This window comes from Thalassophryne amazonica, chromosome 21 (assembly GCF_902500255.1).
Source record: "Thalassophryne amazonica chromosome 21, fThaAma1.1, whole genome shotgun sequence".
In the NCBI taxonomy this organism is placed as follows: Eukaryota; Metazoa; Chordata; class Actinopteri; order Batrachoidiformes; family Batrachoididae; genus Thalassophryne; species Thalassophryne amazonica.
The window spans coordinates 39352961-39380678 of NC_047123.1; the positions used below are offsets into that span (position 1 = coordinate 39352961).

The following is a 27718-nucleotide window of genomic DNA, read 5'->3' on the forward strand; positions in this document are numbered from 1 at the left end:
ACACACACACACACACACACACACACACACACACACACACACACACACAGTGTGGAATTTGGAAGCAGACATTCAGACTTTCTGGGATTTTTCAGAGTTTATCTCTTTTATTAGCTGCAGCGTTAAGGTGACTTAGATTCAATGTTTTAATAAAACGGAGGGTTTGTGGGAATCTGGCAGGAGTTCAGCTGAAGCAGAGAAAAATATTCCTCCAAACAAACAGATACCTGAGTGATCGGCGAGCCGGAGTCGGCCGCAGCAGAGGTATCGCCTCCACTGCTTCTGGACGTTTTCCTTCAACGCGCAGTGAAAAATAAATATGAAGAAACCTGGGAAAACGTGAAGAAACAAACCACTGTCAGAGGAAAGGTGTCAGTAAGTAGAAGATACTTCCACCGAGGCTCAAACACTCTGTTAGACATCAGAAGGGGTCAGATGTGGTTTTGGAGCTCATTTCCAAACTGGACTTGATTATTTTGGCTTTTTCCCTGAATCCAAACAACAGTGAATACACTGTATGTTTTACAAACATCGCCACCTACAGGCAAAACTGCACTTCACAAAAATCAACATGTCAGAGTTGGTCTGAGGGTAACCAAGAAAAGACGGTAAATCTGAATGTTTTTTTTTGTGTGTGTGTGTTGTTCTTGCAAACACTGCTTGTTTTTTCTTATGAGATCTGGCAACATTGCAAAGACATGAAGCACCTTGCAGAGAGTTGAAGATGGTGAAGAGGTACATGAAGGGCAGGTTGACGGGTCCCCAGGCGAACAGAGCGAAGCCCCACGTCATGCCCAGCAGGAAGGTCAGGCTGACCACGCTGCGCACGTTCCTCAGGACCTGAATCACAATCCCGAGACCTTCACACACCAGCCACACGTCTCTCAGGACAATTCAGACCTGCAATCCCATCATGCTTCACTGCTGCTGAAAGCCACCAAGTGCAACCACCGCAGATTCAACTTCAAGGAGAGTTAAGGATGTTTCTGATGAATCCTGAATTAGTTTCAGCTCTGGTTGCTGTTACTCACTCTGAACCTCATGATGTACCAGACCCTGTTCTGTTCTCAGGATCACTGGCTGTTCCAAAGGTCAAGAAGAAGTCAGCAGGTCACAGAGCTTTTACTCTCTGTGGAACAGTCTGCACCCTCAGATGGCATCAACAGTCTGATTCTGTGGAGTTATTTAAATCCAGATTAAGGACTCGCCTGTTCTAATTTATGCTCAGTTGTCCTGACTCAGCACCTGTTCCTCTCCACTCCTCGTTCCTACATCTTCATGGGGAATGTCAGTGACGTCCTGACTTTATATTAGCGTGTTGTAGGTCATTGTTGCCATCCTGCTGAACTCTTTGTTCTGAGCGGTTTTCCATCTGAATCAGACACTCAAAGCGCTTTACAATTATGCCTCACATTCACCCCAATGTCAGGGTGCTGCCATACAAGGTGCTCACTACACACCGGGAGCAATAGGGGAGTAAAGACCTAACCCTAACCCCAGTCAGGCTGGGATCTGAACCGAGGATCTTCTGGTCTCAAGCCCAATGCCTTAACCACTAGACCATCACCCCCCCATCAGAGTTGGATTCTGGCCCTGGTCAAGCTGAAATCATCTTTTGGAGTCAGACCTGGTTCAGCACGTGGACTCGAACCCTTACAGCCTCACTGTATCTATGAACTCTGTACTGTTTGTGGTAGTTTCATTTCTGTCATTATTTGTTAATTTATTTTGAGTGTGTCCTCAGAGCACATGACCCCTCCAACAAGTCTGGTCTGCTTCAGGTTTCTTCTTCCTACCCTCTAGGAATGCCTGTGCTTGCTCATGGGCAGGTCTAATCCCTGCTCACATGGAATAACCTTGTGATGTGGAGCTGCATACGAGGTCTGTTAGAAAAGTATCCGACCTTTTTATTTTTTGCTAAAACCTGATGGATTTGAATCACGTGTGCTTGCATGAGCAAACCTTGAACCTTCGCGCATGCGTGAACTTTTTCACGCCTGTCGATTGCATCATTTTCTGGTAAGCAGCCTTTGTGTGGGACGTGTGTAGCGCACTCGTCAGATTTTCATTCCAAGGAAAATGGCAGAATGACTGGAGCAGCGCCGCATCAAATTTTGCCAGAAACTGGGTGACAGCCAGGTGGAAACCATTCAGAAGATTCAGACGGCTTTTGGTGGATTTTCAGTCGTGTGACCTACCCGAGAAATTGTGGACGAGGTGGACATGTCACAGCATGTCCTGTGAGACTTCAACATGGAGGCGCTTTTGCTCCGTCAGCAGCTTTGCGCCGAAGCCATCGGCATGAATTTCGCTGCAACTCTTTTCATGGCAAAATCTTCTGTCACAGTGGAATGTGCCGAAAAAGTGCTGATGTCCACCTCTTCCACAATTTCTCGGATAGTCACATGATTGTCCCACATCACCACAGCGTTCACTTTGGAAACGATCTGGTCATTTCAGCATGTTGATGGCCGACCAGAGTGTGGCTCGCTCTCCACCGTTGTGCGGACGTCTTTAAACCGGTTGTACCGCTCCTTAATCTGTGTGATGCCCAGAGGATCGTCACCAAAAGCCGTCTGAATAATCTGAATGGTTTCCACCTGGCTGTCACCCAGTTTCTGGCAAAATTTGATGCGGCGCTGCTCCAATCGTTCTGTCTTTTTCCTTGCAAAGAAAAAACAACAAGAGACTCCACCCATCCACACATAAAGGCTGCTTACCAGCAAATTACGCAATCAACAGGCGTGAAAAAGTTCACGCATGCGCACGAAGGTTCAAGGTTTGCTCATGCAAGCACACATGATTCAAATCCATCAGGTTTTTGCAAAAAATAAAAAAGTCGGATACTTTTCTAACAAGCCTCGTAAATAACTGAAGTGAACTGATTCATCACCTGAAGCGAGAAGAGCGGAAGCTTCGTTACCACGATGTCACGGATGAAGTGAGTGAAGCATCATGGGATTGTTCTTCCTTTCACCTCCAAAACGTGAGACAGTAGATCACAGTAACAACCTGATGTAAGTTAATGAGTAAAAGAGCGACCTCCTCTCGTAGCGTGCGGTTGCTGCGTTTCCCGTTGCGTCCGCAGATCTGCAGCATCACCACGATGAACATGGCCACGTTCAGCAGAAACACCAGACAGAAGTAACCCACACACGTGATGTAGAAGACCACCGAATCCTGGATCCAGCAGCTGTGTGAACATTTATTTCCACAAAACATGTCAGAACATCTCAAACGATTTCTCTCGACTGATGTGGCTTTAAGTGCAATATATATATATATATATATATATAAAAACATTTTCAGCAATTGTGGTTTCTTGTCAAAAAGATGTGGCAACTCACAACTCTGAAGCTCCATGTCCAGCATCTCCCCCGCCGTACTCCTTCCGCCCATAAAACTTTTTTTGACCCACCGAAACAACAATTCCAACCACAACCGCAGGAAGACCTGGAATTAAAACAAACAAACAAACAAACAAGAATTCTAAAGTACTTGTGTCCTTTGTCCTCTCTCAAAGGAGTTAAAAAAAAACACTTTCACATTGGTTGGAGATGACAACTTTCCTCTTATTCTAAAGATAGTGGAACTTTGTGGATAGTGGGAGGACTTTTGTGGACTAGTTTCCTAATGAGCACTAAAAATTTAGGGACTAACACATCTCTGAAGCAGTTTTAAAGAATCCAGAGCACTGCTTGTTCTGGATCGTCACTAAAAGCCAACATATTTCTTTGTGCTCGTTGTGGAGTTCCACAAGGCTCAGCTCTTGGACCTTTTTATTTTCTCCACATTCCTGCTCAGAAGCTTCTCATTCATCCCTAAAACTTCTACAACAGAACCACATGGAGCTGATCTGGAAGCAAGGAACCAAACGAAGACTCACCCCATCCTACGATGCAGAACTTTAGGATGTATCGGCGTATGTAGGTGTTGAAGACTTTGACCAGAGCAATGTACATGTGGATGGACTCCAAGCCCATCCAGGTGAACGAGGTCAGCAGGAAGTAATGCAGTAAAATGGCGACAGCCAAGCACAGCCACTCGGTGTCCAGACTGGTTAGCCAGCCATCCAATAGGAACACCATATTGAGGAAAAACAAGGAAGTGCTGAGGTTCATGAGGATCTTTGATGGGTAGTCCCGTCTGAGTTTTCTGTGGAAAGAGTTTTTTTTTTTAATTAGATGACAGTGATTACGATAATTTTCATCTCTTGCATAATGAGCCACAAGGAAGTCAAAGCAATCATGAGTTTGAATGTTTTGTAGTCCAGACCGCAGTCTGAGGACTTGAACCAAACTACTGACTCCTAAAATGGGACCAAAGAAACACAAACTGCCATATTAAAAAAACAAAACAAAACAAAACAATATTTTAAATCAAATACTGTTTTCTGGAGATTTAACACCCTCAGACCAGACCCACAGGAGGATCCTGACCCGGGGTCATGTGTGGGTTCATCTGTCCCAGAAGATCCATGCAGCAACAACTCACAACCAACAAGGTCTACCAACTTCTTCTCCAACTTAAAAGGACATAAAACCAGAACAAACTGATCCACGTCTGGCGAATGTTTGTACATCGGATCAACCAAAATGGCTTCATTTAGCCTCTGATGTCACAGCAACGTGCGGCGGTGGTACGGACTAATGTCAGTGAAAGAAACGGGGCTGTGACGCACTCAAAGGCGATGTAGGTGAGCAGTGTGGCGGCAGAGAAGATGGCCGACACGCCGCAGCCGATGTAGGTGATGAAGGTCAGAACTATGGTGTTCTCCTCGTTAATGTGGAACGCGGCTCCGGACATGTCCTGAGACACAAAGACAGACACAGACTCCGTTAAAGACGCCCCGGAAACACCGGAACCAAGAACCTTCAAAGACTCTGAAAGGATGAGTTCATCACAGAGTGAAACCAGTTTACTCATTCATTCATCTCATTTCAAAACATGTTCACAAACAACTACGAGTATAAGCCACTTTGAAACGGTTTGAAAGGAGTACTTTTAAAAAAACCACCAGTTTACAAACAACTACAATCTGGTCTGAAACCACTTTAGTGGAAAAAACACAAAAATTAAACCAAATCAACTGGCAATAAATTAACCAGATTAAAGCCAGTTTATTATTGGATTCAAAGTTGTTCAAAGTTTGAAGTTTTGTGTCAGTTTGTGTTAACGGCCTTTTAAAGAGCCGTGATGATGACGACAGGATCTGATAACCTGCATTTAAAACTGTTTCTTCTGAACGTGCTCCTCTGCTGGGGTCTGGTCTCACCATCAGGATGCCGAAGTGCGTCAGGTGATCACACAGACAGACCGTTTTGTTGCTGTTGGAATTCTCGCCGACTCTGCAGCCGTTCCCGTTCCAGCCTCCAGCACCATCTAGTGGCCACACAGAGGTGTTACATTAGTTGTTTTTTTTTTTTTTCGAATCCGAGTCGTTCTCACAGATGCCGACTTCAGACAACTTCAAGAACCAACCATGGAGAACTGATGTAGGAACTACTTTAAGACCTGAACAGGAAGGATGCAGGTCCCACAGTGAGTTCTCTTCAAGCTCCTCCTGAGCAAGTCAAGTTTTTGCTGATTTTTTTTAATTCCATCCTTTAGTCTTCTAAGAGATCTGTCTTGGCACTTCTTCACTAGAATGTCGTCATGACGACCAGCATCATCAGTGTTCTTGTCCCAAATTAAAGTGATTAATATTGTGGGTAAAATTAAAACAGACCAGAAGTTACGGGAACAAACCACAACACCTGCAGGAAGCTTTCAGGCATTTTTCCCAGAATGCTTGAGGTAAGTCAGGGGTCATAAATGCTGCTCCTGGAGGTCACCTGACCTGCATTTTTTCCATCTCCACCTGCCAAAGGCAGCTGATTATTCCACACCTGAGTACGTGAATCAGCAGTGGGCGGAGCAGGAAGACAGGTGACCTCCAGGGGCAGCTCTCATTTTTTTTTAAATGGCGTGATGGTGCAGAGACTTACTGTTCATACTGAAGTCCCAGAACATACAAACCGGACTGAGAGAAGGCTGACAAAGGGAACAGAAGGATGACGGTCAGAGAGGCGGGTTTAGAGCAGCGGCCACCTGATGGATGAGCGAGCTGATAAATCACCTGATAGGAGATGTGACTGATCTCAATAATCACTGGGTCCTGCAGGTTCCTGATTGAAATGTTTCCAACGCTGCTGGACACCACGTAGCTGTTTAAAGGGCGACCGTTCTGCTCGCTCTGCAACACACATTCAGGAATTCACCTTCATTTATCCATATTAGACCATCTGAGGTTTTCAACTTCAGTCTGGATTTATTCAGGATGTGATTCACTGTCCAGTTTCTTACAAACTCCACAGAGCAGTAAAGGAGTTGTTTTTGGGGCGGCGCTGACCTGGAACAGGTTGGTCTTGCTGAAGAACATGAAGTTGATGCGGGACAGAGACGAGCGCTCGGCCTCGGTTAGCGTGGCGTTGAAGAGTAGGGACTCGGGAAGCATGACCTGGGCCAACGAGTCTGTCGTCCCCAATGTGAAGTCAACCTGATGAATAAAACAAATTCATTTTAATTCAAACTTTCAACCCTGAACAGAAGCTCAAAGCTCTTCTAGATGAACACGTTTCTTTAATCCGTCAAAAAGAGCACCCGTGCAGCAGTTCCTGGCAACTGGATCGGACACACATTTTTATTGGTGGACTTCAGCCAGTCAGCATCGGTTCAACAACTGTCAACTGTGACATCATCTCAGATGGCTCCACTTAGACGATGTCGTGGCAGATGAACGGCCAAAATCCAACGACATCAGCCAGTCAAAACGCAGCTAATCCATCACTGGAAACTGCTACAGGTGTAAGTGGAATTCTGATTCAGAATCTCAAGAAGTAACATTGTTTATTAGTCATTACACGTTGTGACATCATGTCATCAAAACAGTCCCTTAAGCGTTCACCCCGACCCGTGAACACACTCTGCTTTACTGACTCAAATGGAAGTTTTGTTCTGTGGCTGAATCTTTGTCCTCCTGTGGGATTCTGGGTAACTAACCTGTAGGTCAGAGGTATATAGAGGCGTGAAGGCGCTGAAGGCCATCCCGCTGAACGTGCTGCTGTTCAAGGCCGCAATCCCCAAAGCCAGATGTCTGGAAGTGACGCTGACTGATGGACCATCAAACTCCAGCTTCTGGGCCAGCTGGTCTACTGTCTGCAGAGCTCTGACATCACAGAGAGAAGAGAAAAAAATTAAACTAAAGAGCTGTGACATCACAGAGAGAAGAGAAAAAAATTAAACTAAAGAGCTGTGACATCACAGAGAGAAGAGAAAAAAATTAAACTAAAGAGCTGTGACATCACAGAGAGAAGAGAAAAAATTAAACTAAAGAGCTGTGACATCACAGAGAGAAGAGAAATAATTAAACTAAAGAGCTGTGACGTCACAGAGAGAAGAGAAAAATTAAACTAAAGAGCTGTGACATCACAGAGAGAAGAGAAAAAAATTAAACTAAAGAGCTGTGACGTCACAGAGAGAAGAGAAAAAAATTAAACTAAAGAGCTGTGACGTCACAGAGAGAAGAGAAAAAAATTAAACTAAAGAGCTGTGACGTCACAGAGAGAAGAGAAAAAATTAAACTAAAGAGCTGTGACGTCACAGAGAGAAGAGAAAAAATTAAACTAAAGAGCTGTGACGTCACAGAGAGAAGAGAAAAAAATTAAACTAAAGAGCTGTGACGTCACAGAGAGAAGAGAAAAAAATTAAACTAAAGAGCTGACATCACAGAGAGAAGAGAAAAAATTAAACTAAAGAGCTGTGACGTCACAGAGAGAAGAGAAAAAAAATAAACTAAAGAGCTGTGACATCACAGAGAGAAGAGAAAAAAAATAAACTAAAGAGCTGTGACATCACAGAGAGAAGAGAAAAAAAAACTAAAGAGCTGTGACATCACAGAGAGAAGAGAAAAAAAAAACTAAAGAGCTGTGACATCACAGAGAGAAGAGAAAAAAATTAAAGAGCTGTGACATCACAGAGAGAAGAGAAAAAAATTAAAGAGCTGTGACATCACAGAGAGAAGAGAAAAAAATTAAAGAGCTGTGACATCACAGAGAGAAGAGAAAAAAAAACTAAAGAGCTGTGACATCACAGAGAGAAGAGAAAAAAAATAAACTAAAGAGCTGTGACATCACAGAGAGAAGAGAAAAAAATTAAACTAAAGAGCTGTGACATCACAGAGAGAAGAGAAAAAAACTAAAGAGCTGTGACATCACAGAGAGGAGAAAAAAATTAAACTAAAGAGCTGTGACATCACAGAGAGAAGAGAAAAAAAATTAAACTAAAGAGCTGTGACATCACAGAGAGAAGAGAAAAAAATTAAACTAAAGAGCTGTGACATCACAGAGAGAAGAGAAAAAAATTAAACTAAAGAGCTGTGACATCACAGAGAGAAGAGAAAAAAAAATAAACTAAAGAGCTGTGACATCACAGAGAGAAGAGAAAAAAAAATAAACTAAAGAGCTGTGACATCACAGAGAGAAGAGAAAAAAATTAAAGAGCTGTGACATCACAGAGAGAAGAGAAAAAATTAAACTAAAGAGCTGTGATATCACAGAGAGAAGAGAAAAAAAAATTAAACTAAAGAGCTGTGACATCACAGAGAGAAGAGAAAAAAAATTAAACTAAAGAGCTGTGACATCACAGAGAGAAGAGAAAAAAAATTAAACTAAAGAGCTGTGACATCACAGAGAGAAGAGAAAAAAAACTAAAGAGCTGTGACATCACAGAGAGGAGAAAAAAAATTAAACTAAAGAGCTGTGACATCACAGAGAGAAGAGAAAAAAATTTAACTAAAGAGCTGTGACATCACAGAGAGAAGAGAAAAAAAATTAAACTAAAGAGCTGTGACATCACAGAGAGAAGAGAAAAAAAAATTAAACTAAAGAGCTGTGACATCACAGAGAGAAGAGAAAAAAAAATTAAACTAAAGAGCTGTGACATCACAGAGAGGAGAAAAAAAATTAAACTAAAGAGCTGTGACATCAGAGAGAGAAGAGAAAAAAATTAAACTAAAGAGCTGTGACATCACAGAGAGAAGAGAAAAAAAATCAACTAAAGAGCTGTGACATCACAGAGAGAAGAGAAAAAAAATTAAACTAAAGAGCTGTGACATCACAGAGAGAAGAGAAAAAACTAAAGAGCTGTGACATCACAGAGAGAAGAGAAAAAAATTTAACTAAAGAGCTGTGACATCACAGAGAGGAGAAAAAAAAATTAAACTAAAGAGCTGTGACATCAGAGAGAGAAGAGAAAAAAATTAAACTAAAGAGCTGTGACATCACAGAGAGAAGAGAAAAAAAATCAACTAAAGAGCTGTGACATCACAGAGAGAAGAGAAAAAAATTAAACTAAAGAGCTGTGACATCACAGAGAGAAGAGAAAAAACTAAAGAGCTGTGACATCACAGAGAGAAGAGAAAAAAAATTAAACTAAAGAGCTGTGACATCACAGAGAGAAGAGAAAAAAATTAAATTAAAGAGCTGTGACATCACAGAGAGAAGAGAAAAAAATTAAACTAAAGAGCTGTGACATCACAGAGAGAAGAGAAAAAAAAATAAACTAAAGAGCTGTGACATCACAGAGAGAAGAGAAAAAATAAACTAAAGAGCTGTGACATCACAGAGAGAAGAGAAAAATTAAACTAAAGAGCTGTGACATCACAGAAGGAACAGACAAATTACACTAAAGAGCTCTGTGACATCACAGCGAGAGAAAAATTAATTAAAGACAGGCAGAAAGGTGAAAAACAGCACAGTGTGATCTGGATCTTAAAGCTGAACTCAGGACTAAGTCCTTTCCAGATCCTGAGGACTGTTGGTGTTTATCCCCGGATTAGTCTATGACTCCTCCTGGTGTCGGAACGCGTTCACAGTTGGGTGAACTGAGACGATGAAGATTAAGTTCTGGTCCATCGTGGTGATGTCACGTAGCGATTTATCTGCAGTTGCGCGTTGGTTGGGCGCACCTGTCAGAGGAGGCGACCATGCCACCGTCAGAGGTGCTCATGACATTGGAGAAGATGGTGACGACTGTGGAGGCCAGAGAGGTGTTGATCTTGGCCACGGAAACCAGCTCCTGCACCTTCCTCACCACTTTGGACACCTGGAGACAGAGAGACGGGTAATGTGAGGACCTCGCGGGCTGTGTGGGCGGAGCTCCCCCGCAGGCCGGGTCTCACCTCCTCGTCGGACAGTTCATTGCTCGTGATGTCGGCGAGCTGCTCGGCCACTTCAGCAGCGTTTTCTGCACAAACGGACAAACTCAACATCAAATGTCTGATTTGAAGGTAAATGACAACAAGTATTTGTAAACATATTTATGGACATAAACACAAACTGTTTGAGAGCTGAACACAGCTGATTCATTGATTTATTGATCACTGGAAAAATCAATCAACTCTTCTGATAAATGCTGAGGTGACTGATGAAGAAAAACTTCCTTAAAACTTCCTTAAAGTTTTTCAAATCTGTGTTTGAAGTTTTGCACATTTTTCTGACTGTGGAACAAATTCAGAGTTTAGTTTGTTTTATTCAAAAAAAGAAAACACATTTTTATAAGAAGAATTTTTCAAATGAGCTGTTTGTATTTTAATTATTTAAATTAATTTGATACATTTTTATTCTTGTGATTGTTGCTCCAGGTTTATTGTTTTATAAATACATTTAAAATGTGAAGTAAAACATTAAATAATCCCTGAGTAAATAATGACTGTAGTTTTACCTTTGATCACTAAAGTTAACGTAGTGATAATAAGATCGTTATGATTTATTGGTGTGTATTCCCCGTTGGGTGTTTCTGATTGGCTGACGGCTGTGCGTACCAGGTGACACCTCGATGCTGGCGATGTCCGTGCAGTTGCTGACGTCTGGAGTCGACCAGTAAGACGAGTAGTTCAGTGGACTGACCAGACTGGGACAGAAAGACAGAAAGACAGAAGGACAGAATCCTGCTTTAGCCACGTTCACCTTTTAGACACCAGGGGGCGTAAGCGTGGCGGATGTTCTGTTACCAGGTCCTGGAGGTGCTGCTCTCCTTGTTGGGGAAGCAGGGGAGGTACTGTGTGACGGAGGGTCGACTCTCGGGCCAGTGGTAGTGCAGCGGGTTCTCCCCCGGACAGTTTTCTGAAAGGACCAAGGGAAACGTTCACAGAATGACGGCGGAACACGGGGAAGCTACAGAACCCGGGCAGTTTACCAATGGCGCCAACACGGATGGAGTTCAGCTGCAGGTCACCCTGAAGAGCTGCGTTGCTATTGGTCAGCCAGGCAGAGATGGCAGATTCACTCAGACTCTGATTGGTGGTGTAAGAATACACCAAGAGGGCCTGACAGGTGTAACTGCAGAGACACGAGAGAAAACAGGTTTGTGATGGTCCTGGATCCAGGCTCAGGTACAGGCTTTCAGTGACCTCCTGAACCCGTCCATCAGAGGTGTCTCTGTCTGTGGTCAAAGTGTTGAACTTGTAGAGACGGTCACTGATCTCAGCAGTGACATTTGTGTCTCTGGGTCCTTGATCTTTGAGATCCAGAGATGCCTGGGAAGATCTTATGGAGACATGAGGTCAAAGATCAGGGGTATTTGGTGATGCTGATGTCTTTACAGGAGAATGAAAGTACAAGTCTTCAGGGTCCTGGTGCTTCCTGTCTGGTTCTCAGACTTGGACTCTAACCAGGGACCTAAGTTGAGGACTGGATGTCTTTGGTCCCAGGTCTCTGTGGAGGATCTTTGGGTCCTGCTGGAATGACTTTGTGTCCCATGAACGGTTACTTAGTGAGACTCAGATGAGGAGGATCACTGACACTGTGAGGGAACATCAGACACCACATTTAGTCCATGTGGGGAGTTTCTCTGGACATGATCCAGGACACAGGTGTCTCAGTGCCGAGGAGCCCAGAGACTGGAGAAGGTCACGGACACACCCATGTGTCACCTGGCAGCAGCAGGTAGATTGTGACTTTGGAGAGGAGGGGATAGACTGGTTATCTGTCTGGGTGGTTGCCATCCAGGATCCAAAGCAGTTCTGTGCTGGATGTAGCACCAAAGCATGAAGCTCCCAGATGTGACACACACACACACACACACACACACACACACCAAAAACTAATGATGCGACTGAACAATAGAGTGTTTACCTGTTGGTGGCGCCGTCACTCTGTGAAGGCTGAACACTGGACAGACAAAAACAAAAACCTTTACTGATGTGAGGAAACAGCAAGCCGATGGATTTGTACTGTTCATGTTTTGTTCAACAGCTGTTTGTTTGTTTGTCAGAAGCAGAACCACGAGGTCTGACACCGCTGGCGTTTCCTAAAATTCAGTCTGACGACCACCAGGACGCCATATTATAGACAGTGGGTCCATAAAATGGACAAATGGACACAGAATCAAATGTTTCCTAAGAGAATAACAAATAATGTCCAGGAAGATTCCAATGGATGATTCCTGGAATGCTGCTGTTATTACTTAAAAAAAAAAAAAAAAAAAAAAAAACGCATAAATGAAAAATAAACAAATATATAAATAAACCCATAAATAAAGGACTAAATAAATAAACCCACTCCACAAATAAACTCCAGACAAGAACAGAACCTGGTCTGTTTCAGAGTTGGCAGTTTAAAAATAATACAAGTAATGATGTAATAATTGGGCCCCTGTTGTAATCTGACAAAACTTTGAGCTGAGACGGGATTAAAATATAGAGTCTCAATTTAAAATCCAGAAGTGAAAATGAACCAAAATTGTCCTGAACCTCTAAAAATAAAAGAGGAGCAGTTAGTGAAGTGACAAACACTCTGTGATTACCTGACGTAATCCACGTAGACGTTATGGGTCCAGTTCTGAAACGTCTGATCCAACTGTTAACAGAAAAATCATCAATCAGTATTTCTGCAGATTTAACTCACTGAATTAGAGGTTTGTTTGTTTTTTCTCTTCTGTGTCTGTTTGCTGGTTCTGATAAGGATTATTGGAAACATGAAGCTAAAACTTCAAACTGAGGGTTCACGTCGTCTCTGACGAGAGACAGAAACCGCGCTGATAGACGGCGGTTTATCACCACACCAGCCTCACACGGTGAACGCTGCTGCAACGGACAGGAGGTCAGCTTCCAGCAGCGCCACATGAACGCTAACGAGCATACTGGGGCTGGTCCGAGGGGCCGCCCTTTGTGACCTTTAACCTCTGACCTCAATGTCCTTTCTTAAAGAGAAAGAAAACTCGTACCTCTGACGGTTTCTGTGTGAATGCTATCAATCAACACGAAGCGCTTCATTTGTAACTGTGTGGTCAGTTTGTACAAAAGCTCAGCAACAGCAGTGGATTTACGTTTTACGTTTAAAAATAAAAGTCTGGGAAATAATCCATGAGTTCACATCAACCCCAAACTGGAGCCGATTGTTTGAGCTGGAGCTAAAACAGTATTCTCCAGTGTGACGTTATTCTTCCGGCACTCTGCGCCCCCAACAGGTCAACAGGTGTAACGCGTCTTACCCAGCGAGTCACTGCCTGCTGCACATCCTGATCCTCTGCAGGGCCGCCGGCGTCCACATTCACAGAGACCCGGTAGAAGAAGCGCTCTACAAGAAGACAAAGTCAGAGTGAAGACTGGAGGACGAGGGGGGGGGGGGGCAGGCAGAAAGAGGCCAAACACACACACAGCTTTAGTCTGATTGGTGCTCGGCACAGCAGGAGGAGGATCAGTGGTCAGAAATACTGCCACCACCAAACCAGACACCTTCAGAAATAAATGAAAATAAAAACTCTCTTTGTAACCAGAATTTTAAAAAGGCCAAAGTTATCCAACAACAAAACAAGTTTTCACAGCAGAAATGTCACATTTATCCACAGAGATGAGAGGTGACGTGTTCGTCCAGCCACAGACCCCTGAAGCTGCTTCAGTCGTGTCTGCATCCTGGTGGCTTCCCTCACTCGTCTCTCCAGCATTTGAGACCTGATTTACCGTACGGCATCACACCATTTGTGTTTCTGAATGACTGATGTGAATGTTCATGTGTTCATCCTGACAGCCCGAAAGAAAACCGGCTGCAAAAGTGATGATTTACTGGAAATTCAAACTGTTCCACCAAATGTACATTTTATTTCACTATATGAAGCCTTTATTTTATTGTTGTTCAATATCTTTAAACATTTTATGAAATACTCTGATGATACAAAATAGTTTCATTTGCATTTATTTCTGAACATATTTTAAATCCTTGACTTAAATCCAGGTGTGCTGATAATTCTGAGCAGGACTGAAGACACAAAAAGGTCACGTTTAGAGTGGAAATGGCATCTTCAAACAGAAAGAGAAGCTCCAAAAAATCCACAAAGAAATGGGACATTTTAAAGTGCTTCAATGTGTCTGAAACTCCTCACACATCCCCAGTTTAATAAAATTTAATTAAATACCCTTAAAGTCCAAAGAGGAAGATGTGAGTGAGAAGCTCAAAGTCTATCACTCAAATTTAGTCTTTTATGGAATCAACACATCATGATGGATTTAATGTTTTCTGTTACAGTGACTTAGAAAATCTAAATTAGAGAGAATTCATCTCTGAAGTAGTTGTCATTTTCAAACTGCCTTCTTTCTGGAACATGTTAAAAAAAAATTAGTGATCTGATTTAAAGAGGAGAAAGAAGAAGAAAAACCCTCAAATGTAGAAATAATGACTTCAAACCCAAAGTGATCAAATGATGATGACGTGACGGGTTTTCTGGACTCGACACACCTGATGCCATTTCTCCATAAACACTGCAGCTGTCTCTCCTGCTGTGCTTCACAGTAGCCACATGGTGTCGCTGTGGTGCAGGTAGTTGTTAGTAAAGACAGGAGGATTTGGACTGGGCTGGTTCTGGCTGGAGGCCCTGCAGGCTGCGCAGCTGCTCTTTCAGACACGAGGCTCGGTGCATGAAAGGACGAGCGGCCACAAGCGGCAGCGAGCGGCAACTCCACCAAGAACACGAGCGGCCCCACGCAAAGAGGGACAGGGGTTTTAAAGAGGACACAAAAGACAGAATGCTGTACTACAAAGACCAAATACTACAAACATACACCCAAAATCACAACCAATCAAAAGCCATTTGAGGGGCCCCGCCCATTCACCTGATTGACAGCTAGCACTATTACTACTTACTAAGTGTTGATTTGTAAACTAGCCAATCAGCAACTACACTGTAAAAACATGAACATAATGAAGCGCATCAGTACGGAGTATCAGAGCCACCGTAACAAAGAAAAATGTTTCAACAATAAAGTCGTATATTGATGGGGGGGCGAGCCGCGGCTAACAAACTGCTTCAGGTCCCACAAATCATCTTAAAGTGGTTTTAAACATGTGGGTTCCCCCTCGTACACTGTTACACAGGATAAAGAGAGGAGACAGCGCCACCTACTGTGTCAACCACAAACAAACTACTTCCTCTCATTTATATCCAAAAAAGAAAAAAGTTACGATTTCAGTCAAGTGTACGAGCTGAACAACAACTCTTAACATTTATTAAAAGACTAAATAAAAAAATCACAAGCACCTTGAGAAATGTCAATGAATTTCGTTGTATCCTGTATAATGACAATAAAAATTCTATATATAACATAATCAGGAAAAAAACATGTCATTTTATTATGAGAATAAAACCAAAATGGTTTGATGTTGTAATAATGACAAAAATTTGAGTAAAATCATTTTATATGAATTTCACTAGAAAATGCATTTTCTGCTATTGAAAATAATTCTCACAGTTGTGAATGTGATCTTCGGATATTAACTCTTACGTTGTGAATGTGATCTTCGGATATTAACTCTTATGTTGTGAATGTGATCTTCGGATATTAACTCTTACGTTGTGAATGTGATCTTCGGATATTAACTCTTATGTTGTGAATGTGATCTTCGGATATTATCAGTTATCACGTTGTTCACCAATGAATATGGCTTTTTACACCCTTCAGAAAACCATACACCCTGGTGAACAACTTGATAACGATTATATCATATACGTACCTATAATGATAAATGCATGCAGAACACAATGTGCGTGCTCTCCCTTCACTCACTGTACGGTATGGATGCGGGACCGGCAAAGAATCCAAGTCATGACCACAGAGGTCTGCGGCTGCGGTTACTAAGACCATGCAGCGGGTGCTGCGGATTTTTCCACAAGAAGCCTATCTTTGCGGGCTGCCAGAGTGCTCCGCATCAAAACAGCGAGCGTAGTCTCTGGACCTGTTGCTGGAGTTGGATGCAGCTCAGCACAGCAGACAAGGGGGCGGTGTGAGTGGCCCGCTGCAGCGCTTACCAAGCCTGCAGACTCAGTAAGCGCATTGGAGGCAGTGAGAGCAATCGCGGTGATGCCAACCAGTGCCGTGACCAGCCCGCCTGATAAGGACGCAGAACACAATGTACTGTTAAAAAAAAAAAAAAAAAAAAAAAAAAAAAAGCATGCAAAATTGCACAAAAAAAAAAAAAAAAATCTGCGAAACTGTGAGGCTGTGAAAGGTGAACCGTGATATAGCGAGGGACCACTGTATTAAATTACACATTGACAATATCTAGGATCGCACGTGCCGTGACGTCACAACATATGTATGGACTGGCTGATTACCAAGGCGCCATTCATTTTGTGGGTTTTATTCGGGTGATATGAAAAATATTACTGGTCTGCGAAAAATATCACAAGGGTGTATTGCTATTTATTCTTTAGTGTTTTATCCAGTCATATTGGCGTATCATTTATAGGTATATGATAAATGATAACTTACGTTTTGAGTGTGATATTCAGATATTAATTCTTATGTTTTGAATGTGGCCTTCAGATATTAACTCTTATATATATTTTCCTCTGGAAGGTTTTTGTCTTTGTTTCTAAACTATGACATCACGTCTTTTCTAATGGTGGCTCAAACACTCCGTCACGCTAATAGTGATTAGAATTTGTCCTTGTGTGTAATTTTTTCTTTTTTCTTTTTACAGTGCACCTGCTGTGATTATTGATGACGTATTGATTCTGTGCATGTACAGTTTGTGTAACTGCGTGACATACTCTTCCCCGATGACAGTCCACACAGACATGTAAAATGAAAGCGAGGATTACATTGGCATGGCAACTCAGGCTGAGGGGGGGCAGCTGGAGATCCGGGGCGCCGAGTGGCCTTTTTAAGCTGGCCGACGGCTGACGTACTGACAGCTTTGAACGCAGCAGCCGGGGAGGAGGAGGTCTTTGTGATGATCAGTTGCTGGCTGTTGACTGTGAGAGGCAGAGTCACTGAGGAAAGGTCGACCTCGTGACCCTCATTGTGACGGTGACCTGGATTTGCGGCGCTGTGTTCTCCTGAGCTCTGCTCCTGGCTGTGATCTGGGTTCAAACCAGGCTTTGGCTCAGTGGAGTTTGACTTCCCTGATGATGCTGAATTACTGCTGAGATCCGGTGTTGGTTTGTGACCCGTCACGTTGCTCTGAGTCGCTGCTTTCTGTGTCGTCAGTGACGGCATGTGTGAGTTTGGCGTGACTGATAAGGAGTCGTGTTTAGAGGCGACCGTGCGAGCAGTGGGACCGTCGCTAACAGCAGGCGTGAACTCCTCCAATCCAAATGTGAGGCTGTGATCTGAGGGGGATCTGGAGGCTGGAGTATTGAGGCCAGAACTTTGCAGGTGGTCCGGAGTGAGTGAAGCGTGGCTGACGTGCACAGAGGCTGCAGAGCCACACTGACACGCTGGCTCAGGAGTCAGCCGAGTGCCCGCAGAGACTCGGAGGAGGGTTTGAGAAGGCCGACAGCCTGTGGTGGAGCTCAGCACGTCCTCACTGTCTTCAGCATCATCTGGCACTTTGTCCAAATGGATTTTTGGAACAACATGTGCGAGGTTAAAAAAATCCATGAAGTGGGGATGTTCGTTAGCTGCAGCGAGGTTATCTGAGACCTCGAGGGGGTACGTGGAAGCAGCTGCAGGTCCAGATTGATCTGCTATCTGGAGCCATTTGTCTTCAGGGACTTGATGCTGCTGGCTGACTGCCGTGATGAAAGTGGGATGTCTGGAGAAGGACTGGGAAGTGTTTTCCTGGGGAGGCTGGTGGGACTCCATCACACTCACAGTGAGAGATGATAAACCAGTTTTGGTCTCCAGAGAAAACACTTGCAATGCTGCTGGGGCAGAGAGGAAAGAAAAAAGAGAAGGAGGGATGACAGAGGACAGCTGCAGGGAGGAGCCTGCAGTGGACGGACGGAGAGGGAGAAGGGAAGGAAGGATGAAGGTCACTGCAGGTGAAGAGGAAAAGTCTGAAAACTCTCTCATCTCCAAAAACGCACTGGTCTGAAGTCCCGGGTTTGTGTGGGCCAGATGTTTAGGGTGCGAATAATCTAGTCCTGATGCATGATGGGAGGTCAGCTGAGAGTGAAGCGCTATGCTCCGATGACTGTGGAGCGCCAACGCCCTGCTGGAAGCTACGACAAGCTGATCCCACCACGAGGGGATGTGGCGGTTAAATGAGATTAGGCGTGGATGTGTGGTAAAGGTCGACCCGGCGGCCTGTGTCACCGCAGGAGTCAGAGTCTCTGAAGGGGCCGTGACAGACAGGTTGTCACGGCGACGGGGAAGGAAGCAGGATAAACACAAAGATGAAGGAAGAGACAAAGATGTGGTTTGAAAAGACTGTGTTCTCTCCGCATCAGACCGCGGTGCTGTCATAGATGACGGCAGAGGTGGCGTGCGTTCAGAGAGCATGGCGCCCGTCGCCGACAGCGACGTCACGCCAACATCAGATGGACCCACAGTATGTGATCCATCCAGAACAGTCTGATCATAAAGAGTCGAGAACTGTCGGAGGGACAGAGACGGCTGGAAAACCACCGAAGAGTCCAGCTCAGAGGGCGGGAAGTCCGAGTGCACCTGATCAGGCTGGATTTGATGGAACAAGTCAGTGGGAAGTGTTGCAGATTCAAAATTCCACACAAACAATCCCGAGAGACTTGTCTTTATTTCACCATAAGACGAATACAAAACACTGGTTCTTGGGTTTTCGGGTGATGCTGATTGGTCCTCGTGGAGCTGAGTGTCCTCAGAGGAGACGCATGTTGGTTTTGCTGAGTTGTGAGAATTCTGCCCGAGAAGTGGATCACTGTCAGCAACGGATTCCCGAGACACATGGGAGGTTTGGGTCAGGAGAGAGCGCAGTGGCCCGGGCGGCATGCCGACTGCTGTCTCTGTGAAGCCTCTCTGAAGGTTTGAGGACAAAGATAAAGATGGTGACAGAGAAACCTCAAATCTGCCAACATGAGCAGAATAGACACTGTCGTCTGCTTCTGAAGAGACTCTCTGAGAAAAAGAAGATGACAGGAAGTGGGAGCGCTGCCGACGTGAGACAGACACTGGACGGGTCTCAGTGAAGGACGAGACAGAAGCACGTGTCTGAACAGCACAAAGCGAAGGGGGCTTCAGAACAGGTGAAGACCCAGGAGCTGAGGGGGAACAGGACAACAGAGAGACAGCAGGAAGAACAGACAGAGGATGGGAGCGCTGAGAAGGAGGGATGCTCGGAGAGGAGGTGTGCGGTAAGAACAAAGGTGAAGGAAGAACTGTGGAGACAGTGGTGGAACTATGGTGCAGCATTTCTCCAGCATCATAGGAGTCTGTACCTGCAGGTAAGTTATTCGTGGCTCCTGAAAGTTCAGCATCACTACTTGTAAAGTCAGTTTCTCGCTCCATGTTTAGTAGGTCAACAGAAAAAGAAGAGGAGACCTGTGAGGGTGGAACACTTGGTGGCAGGAGGTCTTGTGAACATATTTGCACCTGGACTAAAGAATTCATCCGTTTGGTGAAACTGAGCTGCTTCACGGACAAAGTCGGCCAATCGCTGTCTGCTGCTGCTTGTTGAACATTCATTTGTTGACTCAAACTGAAGTGGTTCAGACCTTCGCGGTCAGTGTGAGCTCCTGTCCACAGCTGAGGAACTGTTGGATTTGGACTTTGAAAGCTATTGATGGATGATAATAAAGTTTCAAACTGGTTGCTTCCTGCTGCTAAACCACTGTGGAGCTGCACTCCAGCAGGCGAGCGGCCGCTTCTTCCCTCAGAAGCTGCTGAAGCGTCGCCGTCTAGCTTCAATTCACTGAGCGACTTCTCTTCCCCAGTGTCACATGGAAAAAGGAGCACAGTCCAACAGTCCACAGGAGGGACAGTGGCAGGCCGGTCCGTGGAGTAAGCAGAACCAAATTCCTGCAGACTGAAGGATCCGTCCACCTCAGTGAGTTCTGCCAGATCATACAAAGATCCGTACTCATTGCTCAGGGGTTCAGGTGGATCAGTCAGTTGATCAGCAGCAACTGTGTGGTTCTCTGCACCACTCGCACTCGACAACGACCGCTGTGGTGCGACAGGTTTGTTCTTTCTGTTGCTAAGCATCAATGGTGATGCTGGTAGACCCATGGCCTCTTCTCTGTGTTGCCTTTGAGATGACCCCTGAGGCAAAGCTGCAGTCCCCAATACTGGAAGTGCCTTAGAGTGTGAGGCTGGAAGGGAAGTGGTTTTTGGGGTCCCCCTGATGGAGGAATGTGTAGTGACATTTGCATGAACGACAGACTGTGATGATTCGTAGTTCCTGGGTGTGCTTGCTGAATACTCAAAGCTGTATACTTTGTGTTTGACTCCAGTATTTTTCAAAGTGGGTCCAGGTTCTGGTGGAAAAGCAGGTTTGGTGAGGTGAACCACTGGACGGGGTGATGTATTGGTTGTGGTTGGAGCTCTTCCTCTTGTTTGTCTCTTCCTCCCCTCCCAAATCAGAGGGGTGGAGATAAATCCCAGCAATGTCTTGGAGCTGCGATGAGTTTGGTGCCTGTTGAGCAAGGCTAGAGGTCTGTGACGAGAGGATGCAGGAGGACCTAGAGGTCCAAGGGTTGCGGCCAACAGCCTGGGTTGATATGGCTGATGTGGGGGAGTATCTGACTCATGTGGACTTAGCCTTGCTTTTAATGATGAAAGCGCCCTTTGCAGAGAAGGTAGACCAGCTTCTGAAGTTGGAATTCGTCCAGATGTGACAGCTCGAGGATACAGAGACCTTACACGAAAACCTTGCTTGGTTTGTGGAGGAGCTGGAGCTCTAAGAGCAGCAAACTCAAAACATCGGGATCTGCTCTGGCGAGGAAGTGGGTGAGCGCTGACTGGCCTGGACCTGGAATTCCAGTGTTCTGGCTGCTCTGGACCAACAGCAGCACTGTTTGGAGACATCACTGTGGTTTCCTTTACTGTAACCAGGACACAGCACCGTAAACCAGATACCGCATAACTCATTGTTTTTAAAATTACAATCTGTAAATATTTTCAAATCAAACAGACACGCAAGCCTACAAAATGTAACCAGAGAAGATCTGACACATCAAGAGAGATTCTGCCAAATGTGATTATTCAATCAATCAATCAATCAATTTTTTTATATAGCGCCAAATCACAACAAACAGTTGCCCCAAGGCGCTTTATATTGTAAGGCAAGGCCATACAATAATTACGGAAAAACCCCAACGGTCAAAACGACCCCCTGTGAGCAAGCACTTGGCTACAGTGGGAAGGAAAAACTCCCTTTTAACAGGAAGAAACCTCCAGCAGAACCAGGCTCAGGGAGGGGCAGTCTTCTGCTGGGACTGGTTGGGGCTGAGGGAGAGAACCAGGAAAAAGACATGCTGTGGAGGGGAGCAGAGATCAATCACTAATGATTAAATGCAGAGTGGTGCATACAGAGCAAAAAGAGAAAGAAACACTCAGTGCATCATGGGAACCCCCCAGCAGTCTACGTCTATAGCAGCATAACTAAGGGATGGTTCAGGGTCACCTGATCCAGCCCTAACTATAAGCTTTAGCAAAAAGGAAAGTTTTAAGCCTAATCTTAAAAGTAGAGAGGGTGTCTGTCTCCCTGATCTGAATTGGGAGCTGGTTCCACAGGAGAGGAGCCTGAAAGCTGAAGGCTCTGCCTCCCATTCTACTCTTACAAACCCTAGGAACTACAAGTAAGCCTGCAGTCTGAGAGCGAAGCACTCTATTGGGGTGATATGGTACTACGAGGTCCCTAAGATAAGATGGGACCTGATTATTCAAAACCTTATAAGTAAGAAGAAGAATTTTAAATTCTATTCTAGAATTAACAGGAAGCCAATGAAGAGAGGCCAATATGGGTGAGATATGCTCTCTCCTTCTAGTCCCCATCAGTACTCTAGCTGCAGCATTTTGAATTAACTGAAGGCTTTTTAGGGAACTTTTAGGACAACCTGATAATAATGAATTACAATAGTCCAGCCTAGAGGAAATAAATGCATGAATTAGTTTTTCAGCATCACTCTGAGACAAGACCTTTCTGATTTTAGAGATATTGCGTAAATGCAAAAAAGCAGTCCTACATATTTGTTTAATATGCGCTTTGAATGACATATCCTGATCAAAAATGACTCCAAGATTTCTCACAGTATTACTAGAGGTCAGGGTAATGCCATCCAGAGTAAGGATCTGGTTAGACACCATGTTTCTAAGATTTGTGGGGCCAAGTACAATAACTTCAGTTTTATCTGAGTTTAAAAGCAGGAAATTAGAGGTCATCCATGTCTTTATGTCTGTAAGACAATCCTGCAGTTTAGCTAATTGGTGTGTGTCCTCTGGCTTCATGGATAGATAAAGCTGGGTATCATCTGCGTAACAATGAAAATTTAAGCAATACCGTCTAATAATACTGCCTAAGGGAAGCATGTATAAAGTGAATAAAATTGGTCCTAGCACAGAACCTTGTGGAACTCCATAATTAACTTTAGTCTGTGAAGAAGATTCCCCATTTACATGAACAAATTGTAATCTATTAGACAAATATGATTCAAACCACCGCAGCGCAGTGCCTTTAATACCTATGGCATGCTCTAATCTCTGTAATAAAATTTTATGGTCAACAGTATCAAAAGCAGCACTGAGGTCTAACAGAACAAGCACAGAGATGAGTCCACTGTCCGAGGCCATAAGAAGATCATTTGTAACCTTCACTAATGCTGTTTCTGTACTATGATGAATTCTAAAACCTGACTGAAACTCTTCAAATAGACCATTCCTCTGCAGATGATCAGTTAGCTGTTTTACAACTACCCTTTCAAGAATTTTTGAGAGAAAAGGAAGGTTGGAGATTGGCCTATAATTAGCTAAGATAGCTGGGTCAAGTGATGGCTTTTTAAGTAATGGTTTAATTACTGCCACCTTAAAAGCCTGTGGTACATAGCCAACTAACAAAGATAGATTGATCATATTTAAGATCGAAGCATTAAATAATGGTAGGGCTTCCTTGAGCAGCCTGGTAGGAATGGGGTCTAATAAACATGTTGATGGTTTGGATGAAGTAACTAATGAAAATAACTCAGACAGAACAATCGGAGAGAAAGAGTCTAACCAAATACCGGCATCACTGAAAGCAGACAAAGATAATGATACGTCTTTGGGATGGTTATGAGTAATTTTTTCTCTAATAGTTAAAATTAAAAAAAATTGATTGATTGATTGATTGATTGAATAACACAGTGAATCTGTTGAACAACACATTTAAGACAAGGTTGATAAATTATAAGGCAAAAAAAAAAATCTCAGCAACTCTGATTCTGTCATAACTTTGATCCACAGTGAAGATTTGAAGGAGAGAAAAAAAATAAATCAGCAAAAGGACAAAATGTTTGGCTGTTAATCTCCCCCCCCCCCCCCCCCCCAAAAAAAAAAAAATCCTGCAGCTGCTGTGAAACAAAAAAAGTCAAATCTGAAGGAAGAAGAACTTTGTGCCTCCAGACGGTGATTAAAACTCTCAACAGACACCACATCCACATCGAGAAGCACCTCAGTTTAAGTAGAAATTAAGAAAGTTTGTGTTCCCATTTTAAGAAAGATAAATAAATAAATGCTATTCTAAATCATTAGTGTGGTTAGCACATTGTTAGCATGTCATTAGCTGACATCAACATTTACCCAAAAACAACTTCTTGTGTTTTTTTGTTTTGTTTTTTAATCCTTTTAGTTAAACTTTGGTGAAGTTTGACCAACTAATCTGTACAGATTCCAAAGCACATTTCAAACTGCTAACATTTAAATGCACAAACATTTTAGCTAGCTCTAGCTGGAAATCCTATTTTATAAAATGCTGTTCTACCAAAACACAACCTTATCAGTTTACAAAAAGGATCAATAAACAGCAGCTTGCAGTCAGTTAGCAGAAATATTCTCCCATTAGATATCCAGGCTGCCACTGAACAAGCAAAGACACTAGCAACCTGACTAGCTTAGTTATCTTAAGAAAAATAAATAAATGAGCAGTTAAAGGTGCATGTGTTCACTGGGTTAATGTGCTCAGTACATTGTGACGCAGCTCTTGATAACACTAAATCATTGCTCTCTGTAGCTTTAAGGCACTCATGATTAGCACTACGCTAACACTCCCACCTATGAATACTGAATTGTAGAGCATTATTTTCTGTTTGTTGGTTTGTTTTAGAGGTGGGCGGCCACGTGCACCTATCAGCACATGTGACTGTGAAGGCGGGGCTAGCGGCAGCGCGGTAGCTCTTACCATGCTGGGTTGTGGGGTTAGTAGCGGTGTGGTTAGCGGTAGCACTCATGTCGTTGGTTGCTTGTTGGGCTACAAAAACAATCACAGGACAACAGTCAAAAGTTCAGAGTGCAGGTGCAGCAATCTGTGAGCAACTTCAATATCAAGCAATTTTCATCTCTGCAACTCGTTTCAATGCATAAAAAACAGGGGATTAGCCATTTATTAAAAGCTACAGCCCCAAATATCCAAGAAAAAGACCAAACTGTGACATCACCACAGTACATCAGGACCATGTGTCCAGCTCCTCCAATCACAACGACTCAGCCATCATTTTATCATACAGGAAATGTTCCATGTCAACGTCATAATCAGATCAGGCAATATTCACTGGTAACACACATCACCGCATCCACCACAATCCAGAACCGCCTTTGGTCCTTGACAGCAACCACCCAGGCAGACAATCGATCCATCTCCACCTCTCCAAAGTAACCATCTATCTGCTGCAGCCAGGTGACATGTGGGCGTGTCCTTGGCCTTCTCCAGTCTCTAGGGTCCTCAACACTGGGACACCTGTGTCCTGGATCACATCCAGAGAAACTCCACTAAATGTGGTGTCTGATGTTTCCTCACAGTGTCAGTGATCCTCCTCATCAGAGTCTCACTAAGTAACCCTTCATTGGACACAAAGTCATTCCAGAGGGACCCAAAGACCCTCCACAGAGACCTGGGACCAAAGACATCTAGTCCTCACCTTAGGACAATGGTTAGAGTCCAAGTCTCAGGAAGCACCAGGACCCTGAAGACTTGGATCTTCATCAGCATCACCAAACACCTCTAACCTCAAGACTCCATGTGCTTGACCTGGTTTGTCAGTCTCAGGAGGAGGACCCAGAGACATGAACATCAAGTCACAAAGTCCAGCGTTTCACTCCACATCAGGAAATACAGCAACACTCGTAAAAACCTTCAGATTTAGCCTTGGTATCTTTTTGGGGTTTTGTGGTTCCTCTGTTCCTCCCGTCAGTTAATCACACCAACACATCAGCAAAAAAGTTAACAACGCACCATTAGCTTGTGGTTAGCGAGCTTACCATGTGTGGCGATGGCGGTTGAAGTGGCGTTAGTGACAGCATGTGAAGTGGCGTTGATGGCGTTGACAGACGGGGTCGTGGTCAGCTGAACTGATTAGCACAATACGTTAGTAAAGCTAATGACAAAAAAATGTCCACAGAGAGTTTAAAGGAAGCCAAGAGTTTATTTTTAGTCCAAACTGAAGCCAAAACGTCTTGGAAGAAACTTTAGTGTAATTTTTATGTGTGTGTGTGTGTGTGTGTGTGTGTGTGTGTGTGTGTGTGTGTGTGTGTGTGTGTGTTGGGCATTTTCTTATCTACTTTTCTTATACATTTCACTGGACAGCCCTGTAGGGGGCGCTTCTGACCTTCTGAGTACAGGATATTAACAAAGCTGAATGTCCACAGAAAATCTGAGAACAGGAGGAGATTTGATCAAGCAAAACAACTGCTTCAGTCTACACGGGAATGGCTGAAAAACATGACGCCACGGTGTGGGCTCAGCCCGAAGTCCTGATGGAACCGGAGATGGATCGACGGCTGCAGAGTCCAGAAGTGATAAACAGTCGAGGTTCTATCGGCTGAAACTCCACAACTGAAACTTTACAGGAAACACTAACTGATGGCGGCTCTTCAGACGAGGAGCCGCAGGTGCTGCTGGAGGCCCGGGTTCAAGAGACAGACGGAGATGACAAACGACAGCAGCGATGTGTTGGAGTGAGTGCACGTGGACTGGGATCTCCTGAATCTCGAGCCCTGGGTCACGTGGTCAGGTTTCCTTTGACACAATCAACACCGTGACTGACAGAAGGCTTCTTTATTTCCAGAAAGGGTTTAATGAACTGATAGTGTTTCTATTCTTCAGAGGACAATTAAGAGACAACCAAAGGTGGTGACACACCGCCACGTCCTCCTGTGACCTGGACAGCAAGACGTGATGCAAACACGAGCAGAAAACTGAAAATTTATCAGCAAAACTACTGAAGGAGAGAAAACAGCTGGAGAAGAAGAGTGGAAGAGTTCAAGAAGGTGAAGGGTCAAAGGTGGAACAGGAAGCAGGTTAAGTACAGACTAACCCAAGGGGCGTGTCTTAAAGAACAGCAGTCTGAAAAATGGAACTACGTTTTTCAAACACAAAATTAACCAACGTTTGAGAACATCCAACAATAAATCAAAAACGTATTTCAGTGTAAATGATAAATCATAATATGGCACATTTTGACCTCCAAGTGACTTGATGGTTTGGTTAAAAAAAATAAACTAACAAAATATATATTATGCTGTGAAGGAAATATGTGATCCATGTGATTTGATCCATTGTTGATTTTGTAAGTTTTCCTACCTACAAAGAATGTAGCAGTCTGCAATTTTTATCGTAGGTCATCTACCTACTGCAGCGAGTGCTCACCCACCTGGAAACTGGCGGGAGCGCTGTGAGAGTCGTGTTCTTTGATTTCTCCAGTGCTTTCAACACCATCAGACCGGCGCTGCTGCGGGGGAAGCTGGAGGACACAGGTGTGGATGGACATCTCGCCGCGTGGCCCATCGACTACCTCACTGACTGCCCGCAGTACGTGCGGCTGCGCAGCTGTCAGTCTGAGGTGGTAAGGTGCAGCACCGGGGCCCCCCAGAGCAATGTCCTCTCACCTTTCCTCTTCACCCTCTACACCTCGGACTTCACCTACAACACGGACAGCTGCCACCTCCAGACGTTCTCTGATGACTCCGTCATTGTGGGTTGTGTGTCTGAGGGGAACGAGCTGGAGTACCGGTCGGTCATCACAGACTTCATGGACTGATGTGAGCGCAACCACTTGTGTCTCAACACCAGTAAGACGAAGGAGATGGTGATCGACTTCAGGAGGAAACCACCACCTCACCCACCAGTGAACATCCAGGGGGAGGACACAGAGACTGTGGACAGTTTCAAATACCTGGGTGTTCACCTCAACAACAAACTGGACTGGACTCACAACACCGACGCCCTGTATAAGAAAGGCCAGAGTCGCCTCTACCTCCTGAGGAGACTGAGGTCCTTTGGAGTGAGCAGGCCTCTGCTTA

The 27718-nt window shown here is 44.2% G+C and overlaps 1 protein-coding gene across 1 annotated transcript in view; it reads right to left on the minus strand.

Moving 5' to 3' along the window:
• adgrg6 (adhesion G protein-coupled receptor G6) overlaps positions 1–27718 on the minus strand; it is a 45453-nt gene that overhangs the window by 8252 nt on the left and 9483 nt on the right. Inside the window, exons 2-22 of the mRNA XM_034162166.1 lie at positions 25679–25768; positions 24603–24671; positions 13531–13616; positions 12844–12896; positions 12174–12209; positions 11236–11378; positions 11051–11162; positions 10862–10950; positions 10220–10284; positions 10007–10143; positions 7042–7207; positions 6392–6538; positions 6119–6235; positions 5988–6033; positions 5276–5382; positions 4682–4809; positions 3887–4155; positions 3348–3453; positions 3043–3193; positions 708–840; positions 228–329 (exon numbers count right to left, since the gene is read on the minus strand). Of these exons, the coding sequence (XP_034018057.1) occupies positions 228–329; positions 708–840; positions 3043–3193; positions 3348–3453; positions 3887–4155; positions 4682–4809; positions 5276–5382; positions 5988–6033; positions 6119–6235; positions 6392–6538; positions 7042–7207; positions 10007–10143; positions 10220–10284; positions 10862–10950; positions 11051–11162; positions 11236–11378; positions 12174–12209; positions 12844–12896; positions 13531–13616; positions 24603–24671; positions 25679–25768 (2352 nt within the window). The remainder of the gene's footprint in view (positions 1–227; positions 330–707; positions 841–3042; positions 3194–3347; positions 3454–3886; positions 4156–4681; positions 4810–5275; positions 5383–5987; positions 6034–6118; positions 6236–6391; positions 6539–7041; positions 7208–10006; positions 10144–10219; positions 10285–10861; positions 10951–11050; positions 11163–11235; positions 11379–12173; positions 12210–12843; positions 12897–13530; positions 13617–24602; positions 24672–25678; positions 25769–27718) is intronic.